At 43.6% G+C, this 12,590-nt stretch overlaps 1 protein-coding gene across 4 annotated transcripts in view; it reads right to left on the reverse strand.

Annotated features, from left to right (window-relative positions):
• ZDHHC15 (zDHHC palmitoyltransferase 15) overlaps positions 1-12,590 on the reverse strand; it is a 20,331-nt gene continuing 7,741 nt past the window's right edge. For all 4 annotated transcript variants that reach the window (XM_086850142.1, XM_023926738.2, XM_023926736.2 and 1 more), the window contains 6 exons: positions 11,563-11,683; positions 10,315-10,447; positions 8,990-9,116; positions 8,312-8,421; positions 7,102-7,184; positions 1-6,121 (listed from right to left, as the gene is read on the reverse strand). In XM_086850142.1, the coding sequence (XP_086706268.1) occupies positions 7,141-7,184; positions 8,312-8,421; positions 8,990-9,116; positions 10,315-10,447; positions 11,563-11,683 (535 nt within the window). In that variant the 3' untranslated portion in view covers positions 1-6,121; positions 7,102-7,140. The remainder of the gene's footprint in view (positions 6,122-7,101; positions 7,185-8,311; positions 8,422-8,989; positions 9,117-10,314; positions 10,448-11,562; positions 11,684-12,590) is intronic.

Below are 12,590 nucleotides of genomic sequence, written 5' to 3' on the forward strand. Positions count from 1 at the left end.
TGAATTAGCCAAAAATGGTTTTAATGCAGTTCTTGCCTGCAGTGCAGTAGAAACCATAATAAAAAACAACAAAGCAGAACGTACAGGATATTCAGCTGTAGAAACTGTACAAACACTTGGAAAATGCCAGTGAAACTCCACAGAGCATCAGCATAGTCAGAACATTGGTCCAACAGTAAAAACAAGTATCCAAAGCTTTTGTAAAAACCCATTTGATATCAAAAGTCTCAATGCCAGCAGCAGCAGCAGCATTAAACTCCTGAACACAACACCCCAAAGGTGTGGGCAGCAATCCCAGTGTGACATTCCTTGGAAAAGAATTCCCACTGAATTAGTGGGGAGAGATGTGTATTAAGCCACCAGTTCTGACTGGAACAGCTGCCAGCCCCAGGCCATGCTGGGCTCCTAAAAAGCAGCTGGATGCAGTTCCAGACCACTCCAGGGGATTGCTGCTGTTTCCCAATTGTCAGCTCCATCAGGAATGGCAGCGCTGATCCCGCCCCAGAGGGAGCTCCCAAAGGATCCCCCTGACCCACAGCAGCCCCTGCAGTGGGGTTCTGCTCCAGCCCCATTTGCCAGGGGCAAAAAACCCTCCTGGGGTTTCATACACCACAGCTCTGCCATTCCCTGATCCTGAGATTTAGCTCGGTTCCATCTTCGAGGGACCCATTTGTACCACAAACAGCATTTTCAGATGAGGAGCAGCCAGCTGAGCAGACAGATTATAAATTTATAAAATAACAAAGACTTTTCCTGCTTCCCGTGTTCCTAACCCAAAGTTCCCTGCTCCAACAACGGATTTGGAATCACTCTGGAGTAGCTCTGAGTAGAGCAGGAAGCCACTCCATAGCGTGCTTAATTCCAGAGAAGGATGGGGTTAAATGAGAGCAGAGGAACAGCAGGTCCCACCACCTCCCTCCCAGGGAAGGTCACCTGCACCAGCTCAGCAGTTCATGACATCAGCAGCATTCCAGATGCTGAGGGAGTTCTGGGACACGTCCTGGAGGCTCCCGGATCCTCCAGAAAATGGGGGGGAAGTAATACACCAACACTTTCACTGTGGGCTTCTGTTCCTCTTACAGAGGGAAGTGCTGAGAAGGGGCTGCACACACCTTCCCCCGGTTAGAAAGGAGAGGGGGAGGCCGATGGTGTTGGGTTTCAGGTTTCCCGTGGGATCCGTGCAAGGTTTAACTCAAGGAAGTGCTTCAGGAAGTACTGAAGCAGCAGGGAAGCCATCGGTCAGGTACCTGCGTGTTCCAGGGGCTGTCTGACACCAGCACTGGATGCAAGCAGGTATTTCTTTTCAAGCACAGCTGGAATAAGAAGCAGAGATGATCCCTTTGTCATTTTTGTTGGATTTTTTGGGGGTTGTGGTTTTTTCCACCCTTAACATAATTTTTTTTTTTTTAACAATTTACCCACTTTTTAAAGTTTTTACCCACATTTAAAGTTTTACAAATGCTGCTGTAAATCTTAAAACCTCATACAGAAAACAACAGTATTTTAAGGAGCATGCAGGCATGAGCAACTTACAGGCTTGTATTTGAAATGTAAACTTACATTTTATTTCACAAGGTTTACATCCCAAAAGAAAGCTGGAGAATGAAGAAATGAGGCTTTTAGGAAAGAGAAAATGCAGGAAGTGGGATCCTGCTCTAAGCAAAGCCAGCTGGGCCTGATGATGGAACTACAAACCAATACCTGACAAACAGAGAGATTAATTACAAATAAAATGCGTGGCACAACTGCATAAAATGACACCTACTCACCTTCACAGTACCCCAAAAAAACCAGCACAAGCTGCTCAAAGCTGAAGATACTTAACTGTATGTTCAGGAGGAAGAGGGAACATTCAAAGTGGGATGGAAAAAGGACAGGAGACTAAAACCCTGCAGCAGTGGGTGCGAGCTCAGTGTTTGTGAGCAGGGCAGGGTCTGCCAGGTCAGGCTGGGAATGAAAACAGCCCCTCTGCCACACAAACACCTTCAGTGATCTGTTCAGAATGACTGGAGGTTTGCAAGTGTTCTGTAATAAAGTAGAAGCGGATAGAATTGGAAAAATATCAATAAAATTGAGGTATTTTCAAGTACTATGGATCCATTTCAGAAATCTGTACCACAGGAGTCATTGAAATTAAAATATGACCCTTTTGAGTTAATTAATTCTGGCTTAATAAACAAGGTCAGCAGTGATTTCTTCCCCTGCTAATTAAACCTTCCATGAGTGCACCAGCTCTGTGCAGAGTAACTGCTCAGCAGAGTAACTCTGCACAGAGTAACTGCTCAGCACATCATTCTTCATAGCTAAATACAGGGAAAAAATAATTAACTTTTTTATATTGTTTCCCCTTGACATTTTACATTCATATCATATTACAGACTTTATGCATCAAGTTGTGCTTTCATTCCAGACCAGCATCTAGAACTACAGAGCTGCAGCTGGTGTGGATTTTGCTGAATCCATTCCTGTTTGTCCCAGGAAGCAAACATTCATTGCATAGTGTGGTTTGGAATCTTCCTGATTCTCACCAGTGACTGCACCCCACACACACTGGATACAGCCTCCTCAAACACAGAACTGCTCCCTGCTTGAAGGAAAACAAGATTATCCTACTTCAAAATCTTCCAGCTCAGCAAGAGAAACCTGGCAGTGCAGTGAGGATTGCACAAGTCCTGGTTCCTTGGGCAGGACTTGCTGGCCCAGGACTGGACTTGACTGGACTGGACAGTTCCACACAGAGAAACATCAATGTGATGCTCTGTCTGGGATTTTGTACCTGAATGTAAATGGGAGAGAGGGGGGAGAGGTGAGGAGGTGAGGTTAGTGGTCAGTTATTTTAGAGGATGAATCCAGGACTACAGGGATAACAATGGAGGCCTCACAGTAAAGTCCAACAAAAGCATTCCCTCCTTTCCTGTGGTGACATCACTTGGAAAAGTTGTTCATAGCTGAGAAAGCTGTAGTGCAGCTCCAATGCTGAGCAGAGCAAACAGCCCCTGGAGGGGGTTGAGACACTTCCCAGGCTGGAGTGGAACACCTTCAGGCACACAACTGACAGCAGCACCAGAACTGACTCAAACCTTTACAATTCTCCAGGTTCTCTGACTGGAGCTGCATCTCCAGCACCCAGCCAGAGAGTGACAGTGAACACTGGTGGCTGCTGCTGGCACATGGAGGGCTCAGGGTGTACCTGGAGTGCTGGGACACCAGCACAGGATGAACTGGAATCGCTGGGCCGCTCCCAGAGCTGCAGTACCTTGGTGTTGAAGGGACTTGGTGGGATGAATCCCACTCCTGGAATGCTGGGATGGAGGGCAGGTGGGGGAGAGGTTTGATGATACAGCCCTTACAGTCAGTGATGATGGTGGAGAACCTCTGGATGAGGATCAGGGCATGGAAAACGAAGGAGGTGCTGCAGTGGGTTACCCTTGAAGAGCCATTTGTAGGTTAAAAGAAACTACCACACACTGGGCTGAATATTCTCTCTCTTGTCACCTGCAGCAGTGACCACGTCAGCCTGAGGAACTTCTGTCTTCCAGTGCATTTAAAAAAGCATAAAAAGCACAAAGGCCAGGGGTAAAATAAGGGTATCACCTTAAGGAGGCAGAAGGGAACAAAATGGAGCTGCTCACTCAGACTTGTGGGTTTTCCCCATTCTGTTCTGCCTCATTTTACACAACTTTTGGGTTTGTTTCATATTTCATGAAGCCTTCCAGCATCTGACGTGTGGATATTGAGAAGTGGCTCTGAAGTGATAAACTCTCTATTGTTTCCACCTGGACAAGAGCTTGTTACAACCATGGGAGGCTTTTAGTTGCTTTGAAGGAAAGGGAAGAGATGACCTTAATTAATTACAAGAAAAGTGACTCAATAAAAGTTACTTGGAAACATTTAAAAACCTTTCTTAAACTGAGCTTGGTACCTGTACCATCATGAAGATACCTGGCTTAGTATTAGAAGACAAAGCCTGATTTTCTGTACTCCCTAATGAGCAGTGCAGCAGCAGGAACAGGCAGGGAGCTCCTGCACAGCTCTGCTGCTGCTGCCTGGCACACAAAGAACTCAAATAATGACAGGGCTGGAACCAGAACCAAGCCCAAGAAGGGCACAAGAACCTGCTCAGAAATCCACACAACCTCTGGAAAAATACACTTCAGCTGACAGGATGAAACAAAGTCACCAAATCATCTTCCTGGTACAAGGAATTTAAAGTTTTTAAAGGCACAAATAGCACCTCTGTAGGTGCTAAATTCTGGCTGTGTTTAGCTGCCATCATCCTCTCAAGCTCCCTCTCCAGAGCACATTTTGCCAGGAATGAGGGGATTAATTCAGCTGCCACATTGCATCACACACAGCACAAGGTCCAACACCAGATTCACATTAGAAATGCAGCTTCAGATTGACAGGAAAAACCCTTCCAGCACTCAGCAGCAGTTTGGTGACAAACCCACTCAACAGATGGGGCTCAGGTGGCTGAAGCAGGAACATTTTCAGTGCTCAGGGCCACCCTGAGGAGAGACACAAAGCCACACAAGCCTGGGCCAGCCCACCTTGGCCCCTCAAACCAAATTCAGCAGCGAGACATCGCAGAGAGGTCAGCAATGCCTGCTCCACACAAACTGCAGAGGCTGAGGACAAAATTCCCACCCACAGGGCGCGGATCAACCAGGAGTTAAACACCTTTTCTTAGGGAAGGAACCTCTGCAAGGCTCTCCTGGCTCACAAACACATTCCCTGTGGCAGCAGCAGCAAAGGAACAGAGGAAAGAGGGGTTTAGTCTGCAAGAAAAGCCTCCATCACCAAACTCACTCAGCAGCTCCTGCTCCTGTAGCCACTGCCAACATCAATGGGCTGTTAAACACAAAAATGGGATAGAAAATGGTACTAAATGATCTTAGAGGCAGTACACCAATACTTTTAGCATGCACCTAATTCAAACAAGAATGATGGACTGGGCTGAATCATGCAAATAAAAAAAAGGACTCAGGTCTAGAAAAATGTCCATAATCCAGCCAGCCAAGTCTCAGTTCCATTCCCCAGAACAAAAACAGGGATCCACCTCTTTGACTGTAAATGCAGCAAAATGCAGAAACAAATCTGATCACCTCTTAGTGCAGAAACCCCTGAAGCCAGTCAGTGCACTGAGCTGGGAAGAAGTCTGATAAAATTCAATATATCAATTGTGTCTTCAACATTTTGGGGTTCAAACCACCCCTGAGGAGTGTAAACTCCAAACACGACTCATGGAGCCACACTTTCAGTGCACATTTCGAACTCACATCTTCCTTTCTGACTCCATGAACACACAAATCTCCATCAAACACTGATCCAGGAATGAGATGACATTTTAGCCCTAGGAATTAATGCAAATTGGACTCTCTGAAGTTCCCTTTTGCATTTTAGGAGCCTGCAATTAGGATTCAAAAGCACTATTACTCAAACTCTAAGACAATAACACCCCCCTAAAAAACAGTTTAAAAAAATCTATGGCCACAATATTCTTGAATCTTGATACTGGCAATGTGAATATTTTATTTTCATTCACAGCTGCACATGTACCTGTGCATGTTCAGCGCTTTTGCTTTCAATATTCTTACATTCAGCTACCAATTTAGTGCCAGATTTAACTGGGTCTGTCTTGCATTGAGCTGATCTGACTGACTTAGAATTTAAACACATTAGAAAATGTCACTTGTCAGAGAAGGTTGGAGAATCAGCCTCAAAATAAATAACCATCCCCAAGAATATTATGGCTTGCAAGAATTTCAAGAGCTCGAGTCCCTGATGTTTGCAAAATGAAAAGGCCTTTGGAAATGCACTCGCATCAACATTTTTACCTGTTTTGAATAAAAAATATATAGTATTTATAAAATAAAGAGAGCAGGCCAAAGAAGATTGGCCAGAATCACTCTGTAAAATTGTTCTGTTAAGTCTGTAACTTAAACTTATAAAGCCTTGGGACATCTGGACAGCAGGATTCCTGGAGAAGCACTCTAGAATGCAGATTCCCATCAGACAATACTTCAGGATGTTTTTTCATCTTGAAGATCCACCTGTTTTCTGACCCTCAAAACTGAAGTCCTTGCCAAGAGAAGGGATGTGTTGGCTCCTGAGAGGGAAGCTGAAATTTAAAGAAATACAAATGTGCAACCATAGCACTGCTTTTATGAGGGATTGAGGGCTGATCTGGGCTTTGGGAGTCATTTTAAAGCCATGAAGAACAACAAGAAAATGCTGATTTTGCCTGCCCTGGTGGGCTGGCAGGATGCAGCCCTCACTGCTGACAGAAAAATACTCTGGGGTTTTTCTTAGTGCACTTCTACAAGGTGCCAGAAGCCCATTGGTAGCAGTGTGGAGGGGCCCTGTGTGCCAGGGGAGCCAGGCAGGGGTTGCAGTGCTCTGTCACACCAGTTTTTGACTGCCTTGGAACTGAGAGGGGCAAATTCCACCTGGCAATTCCACCTCCAGTCGGGGGACAGCAGAGGATGCTCCTGGAATCTCGGTCAGTTACATTCCCCTGGGACAACAGGACACTGTGTCCTCCTCACTGCCTGCAGCTCCTGGGGCAGGATGTGTGTGTGGGGCATCTGCCCTGTTCTCCAAGTCAGAACAGGGGGCAGAGCAGGGAATGTTCTGGAAGCAGCTGGTGTCAGCTGTTGTCACCTTTTCCAGGGGGAGGGAAAGCCTGGAGAAGAGTGACAGCTGATGTGACATTACAAGGCACTTCCTTGTATTCCCAGCTGCCACCTGGCTGTGCTCAGCTTCAGTTCAACACTGCACCTGCACCTTCCCACACCTCCCCTGGATCCCAGAATTTCCATCTTGTCACTGGCCAAGTCACTGCAAGGGTCCTTCCTGCCCTGTTTTCCAGAGGAGCTGCAGGGTTGGTGTCCTTCCCTTTGGAGAGTGCTGGTGGCTCTGGTGTCACCTGTGCCAGCACCCAGCCCAGGGCCACTGAGAGCCTCAGCTTCCCTTCAGGGCTCCTTGAACGAGGGATTTCTGGGCAAACTGGGGAAATATTTTTCTGCTAAAGCCCAAACCTGTCGAACATCACCTCCCCACGCCCTGCAGTGGTTTTGAGGGAAATAGAGAAGCACTGACCTTTCTGATCCAGCTTTACACCACTGTGCTTTCACACTGCTATGTCTCCCTTTCTATGGCAAGGGATGAGGCTTCACCAGAGCCTGTGAAAACCAAAGCAGTTAGAGGTAAATAAATCTGTTTTTCTCACTGAGAATACATTTTTTCACTAAGCATGGAATTGTGTTTTTAAGGATAATTACATACAAAAATAGACAACCACTTGTCAGAGGGAACTGAACAGCTGTTTTTAACTGAGATTACTCTATTATTTGCCTTATTTATTTCATAACCAAGTCACAAGCTTTAAAAAGCCACAAAGACAAATAAAGGTCTTTCAGTTTTAATGGAACATTTCAGGTCTTTCTGGTAAGACATTTTTACTGGTTTAGCTCTGTTGTGTAAGAAAGAATCTGAATATTTCTGTTGAAAGGACCCACAGTGATCATCCAACTGCCTGGAAATGTCACTTATTTTATAAGCACTATAAATTGGGAGACTTTATATAAGCTCCTAACCATAATCTGGGCTCTGATCTAGCCAAAAATCACCTCAGTGTCACTGTATTCATATGGAAGAATTAATTATTTATTCAGATAATTTAAAGTTTGTAAAAATTGGAATAAGCTCTGACTCATTCCTAAAGGAGTTATTTTAAGCATCATTAAAAATCCACAGGAATGACAAAAATGCACAGGAATTTTGATGGTTTCAAAACTCGTTTGTGTTACCTTGTGTAAGTACCAAAATGTATAGAATCAGCCAGGAAGAGCAGGTAAATTTACTCTGGCAAAAAAGCTGGATAAATTATAAAGCAGCTTCCTAAATGTATCCCTGCACTCAGGTGTTTGCATGCCTGTTTTCACACACTCTAAGAAGATAAATACACTTTAAAAAATCTAAATATCCTCCTTCTTGCCAGGCACCACTTTACATCCCAAATAATTGTGCTGCATGCAGCAACATTTACATGTAAATCCTCTCAGTTTGTAGCAACTTCAGTTTCTCTAATCCTTGAAACACCCTCTAAGTTCATTCACTTGTGAGTAGAAAGCTGCTAAAAAAAAAAAAAAAATTTTTCCAAAGCAGAGCTTATTTTTAGTCTGTGCTCATTAATCAAGTCAGAGCTACCCAGAGACTTAACCAACACAGTTTTTAAATTTGATTAGCTCTTATAATTCATCTACTGGCCACTGTAGGTCAGGACAACTAATTTCACTGATTTCCTTACCCTGAGGCTCTTCATCTATTCCATCCTCTTCCCACTGCTCCTCATTTATCAGGAGAGGGTTCCGAGCTTCACTCAAGGCTCTCATTGGGAAAAAATGTCCATCCCCCTGGCTGCAAGGAGAAAGGCAGAGAGGGACACTGCAAAAGCAGCAAGGGACTCTAAAAGATGACAATTTCCCTACATTGTTTCTGCAAAGTTTTCTGTTGCCAGTATTTCCCATGTTCACTTAAAATCTTTAAGCTTTGAAAAGTACCATGTTTATATTTCATTTTGGTTCTCAGTTTTTTCAAGGTCTCTGGAGTACAAAAGTTGAAACTTGTGGCCTGGAATCAAGCAATTTTTAGCAGAAGGTAAATGTGTTAATTTGATCAAGTCATTTGAATACAGAAAAAAAAACCTGGAGAAACTAACTTGTGGATAGTTAGAAGTGACAGGGGAACTAAGGAAAACATTTAAGAAAAAGAAGCAATTAATAGGTATAAATTTTATCATTTTATCCCACAAATTCAAGGCAGAAATCTCACTTATGTTTGGCTGACACCCAAGAGAAAATGTCCCCACTCTTACTGAAAGATACATAAAAATCTCACTTTCCTGTGACCTAAACCCATACACAAAATGTGAAAAACTATAATTATATCAGCTTTTAGCACTTTAGCTTTTAGTAGGGTTACCTACCTAGAGGCAATAGGCAGCAGCCAGAGTTTTTTTTCTTCCCCAAACACTTGCTGGAGATTCTTCACAAAGCCAAGATTGAATCCATTTTTATCTGGGCCATTTTGAAACACTGGAGCTGAGAAAGCCTCTGCAAACAGAGGCAATTTCAGTAGAGAAAAAAAAAAAGAAAATCAATGCCAAACACTCTGAAAACAGGGTTGTTCATCTTGTAGCCATCTAAAAACAACATGATTTAATGGATTATAGAGATACAGCACTACAAAGTTTCAAAATAATGGTTTTTTTCCCATTTTGCAAAGCCTGTAAAGGCTTTCCAACTGAAGACAGGAATTTGGTTGTGCAACTGAACCTAGAAAAGAGTCAAACCAACCCACAATGGGTTGTTTCATCCAGATGATAGAGTTAAAAGATGTTTCTCTGAGAGTTGACAAAATTCAGAGGGTAAAAGTTTCTAGGTAAAAAAACCTGTGCAGAATGAAGTAGCTTGGCCTTCAATGCATATTCCAGAAGTGGCACTGCAGATTTAAATCACCTCACTCAATAATGTAACAATGAGCAAGCACTAGGGACAAACAACTGCAAATAAACTCTGGGTTCTGGTGAGGCATAAAATTAAGAAAAGAGAGGAGAGAAGAACCTTGAGTGCCTTAGGAACAGCTTGATCTTCCTTCTCAGGAAGGAACTGCTGCACAGGTCTGATGTTTTGGGATAGATGAGCTTCAATGCCCCATAAAATTACTTTTGAGGTAAAGAACTAGATAAAATCAGAATATTTATTCACTCTTGATCGTGTCTGTTTTGTTACAAAACTTCATCCCAAAAGCTTTGAAAGTTGAACATTTATCTGAGGAAAGGCAAAGAATTTTTGGTAAAATGATACTATTTTAGATGATAATTTCTTTGGTTCTACAGTCACAACTTCTTTGCCTTTATCAGTAAAGATGGACACTGTGTTTCCCAAGCTCACCAAGCTGGTTGGGATGTACCCCATCACAGGAGTATAACAAACCCTTATTCCTGAAAAGCTGCACTCATTTCACAGCAAATGTCATTTTACATATGCATAACACACACTTCTATAATTGGACTTCTACACTTTAAGGCTCTGGTTTCCCTAACAAAGCTTTTGTCACACCAGCTAATAAATGCAGCTCATTTGCAATGACAAATTTCTGCAGCTTGTACCAAGATCTTAAATCTTCCTCCCCTCATAAACCAGCAGGAATGTACAGAAATAGAACAAATGCCCTTTTTCTTCTCTTTCTTTTCCTTGTTACAGAACCTTTAGTGTGTCTTACTAGAAGGAACAGGCAGAAGAGCCTTACCTAGAGTGGATCTGTTCCTGCTGACGAGCCAGCAGTGGTAGCCAAACAGAAACATGAGGCTTACAAAGAACATGATTGCCACGAAGAGAAGGAAAAGGATGTGAAATTTGGAACGTCCATTAGTCAGCTCACCCTGGAAAGGAAAGCAACACAGAACAAGTGACAGGAACAAATTAAGGATGGAAATTATTTGTACTTAGAAATACAATTCTAAAATTCCTATTGGGAGTTCTCAAACTTTTACAGACAAAATTCAACCTTACTATAAAAAGCAAAAAGAGACAAAGAAATGAATGTGGTTCATTTCCCCTCCTGTACCACAGCACAAAGAGTGGGGGATGTTATTAACTCTTGGTATGGTTCAGAGCCAGCCCACCACAGCTGCCCAGGTGGGCATGAGGAACACCCTGGGAAATGAGCATGAGCTCTTGAAGCCCTCATTAAGGTCTGCTGAGTTTCCTGTGCATACATTAAAATTCTGCACCTTGCTCAAGGTAAGCCCAGAGAAACCTGCCCTCCACATCTGCAGCTATGAGGGGGAGTTAGAACTGAGCACAGATGGATGGGGAAAGTTTAAAAGCCAAGTGGGACCTCTCCAGCAGAAGAGCCAGGTACCAGAGGTGCCCAGCAGTGACACAGGAAGGTTCTGGGGACCTCCAGGCTCAGGGCTGTGTGTGGGGAACAATTAGTGCACAGCAAAGGTACTTAAACAAAAACAGACAGAGTTATTGAGCAGAGGGGACAGAAATAGAGGCCAAGGGCCAGTGTCTTACTGGAGTTGTCAACCGGCCTTGCTTGCATAGCAACAATCAGCAGTAACTGCATAAAAGCCTCCTTTGGTTCACTCAGTTTTTTAAATTGAAAAAGGAGGCCTGTGGGGGTTAGAAAATGAACATGGTTTTTTGACACGTTTTTTTCTTTTCAGTAAATATGTACAAATCATTGCCAGAATCCTACACATCAATGCCAAACTTTCCAAGGGACACCCATGCAAACATAAGGACAGGGGAGGGACAGAAGCTCTCTGCCAGAAAATAATCTACAGGCTGAAATTCCTGAAGGCTGCTTGCTTCTTGCTCTGTGCATTTTGCACATCTAACAGGAGGTGGACACCCAAAGGGCCCAGGAAACACCTCCCAGGAAAATGCAGCCCCTTCCTTCACTGCCTGAGAGCAACAAAGCACCGAGAGTCACTGAAGCCCACGAGACTGACAGGAGATGAAAAAGGAACTGGATTTCATGACTTACTGTCCAATACTTAATGAAATACTTGAAGACTGTTGCAGCAATATACAAGCAATACAACAAAGAATAGGCTAAGAACAGTAGAAAGAATTTGTAGTTAGAAAATCCAATGCAGTTATTCACCCTGGAGGACAAAAGCAAAGTTGAAATCAGGATTTGTGCAGCACACAGTGGTTGTAACACAACGAGCACGACCAGGTTTGGGGGGTTTCAAAGGCCCGGATCACACCACCGAATTTGCCAATAAGCAGCTCCCCTCAGTGGCCAAAAGGGAACAGAACTGATGGCTCTGCTTCCCACACAAACCCTTCCTGCGGGCCAAGGAGAAGCACAGCTCAGATTTTTGGGATTGTTTGGAGGTTGGCACCACAGGCAAATGGGTCACAGAGGCAGGAGCTCGTTCCTCCTGTCTGGGTCTTGTCTGCCAAGGGAATGAGAGCTGGGAGTTCTGTGCTACTTTCTTCCTTTGCAAACCTCAGGAGCCACCTCACCCCTGCCTGTTTGCTTACATCCAGCCCAATTAACCCCACACTTGCTTAGAATTCTCCATGCACAGGACAACTCTAGAAAGGAACACGGGGATGTACAAAAATCCATAGTGGGTGTTTGTGTCAGAACTCAGGTTTGGAAAATCATCTACTATTTTGATAACCAAGAGGGTTCAGGTAGGGAAATGTTCGTGTAGTTTCTGAATTCTTAAATTTTCCTTTTTTTTTTAAAAAAGGAGGAATTTAAGAAATTTAGTGGCAGCAATTCTGAAAGGTGGAAAGCTCAATTATTCCATGCAGCTTTCTTTACAGACTGTCTCTGATCAGCATCAGTTCAGAAACAATCCATGTGCAAATGTTGTTATTGGAAGCACCCCAAGTGCAGCTGAAACACTGAGACAGCCCAAAAGAAAGGCTAAGCTGGAGCCCTTTTAAATTTGAATAAAAGTTAATGAGTGAATTAGCAGTTGGGGTTTAAATTTTATCAATATAATAGCATTTTTATACATGGGTTATGGAGCAAACATGAATGATTTGTTAAAA

The sequence above is a fragment of the Cyanistes caeruleus genome, chromosome 14, assembly GCF_971803275.1.
Source record: "Cyanistes caeruleus chromosome 14, bCyaCae1.hap1.1, whole genome shotgun sequence".
NCBI classification, from domain to species: Eukaryota; Metazoa; Chordata; class Aves; order Passeriformes; family Paridae; genus Cyanistes; species Cyanistes caeruleus.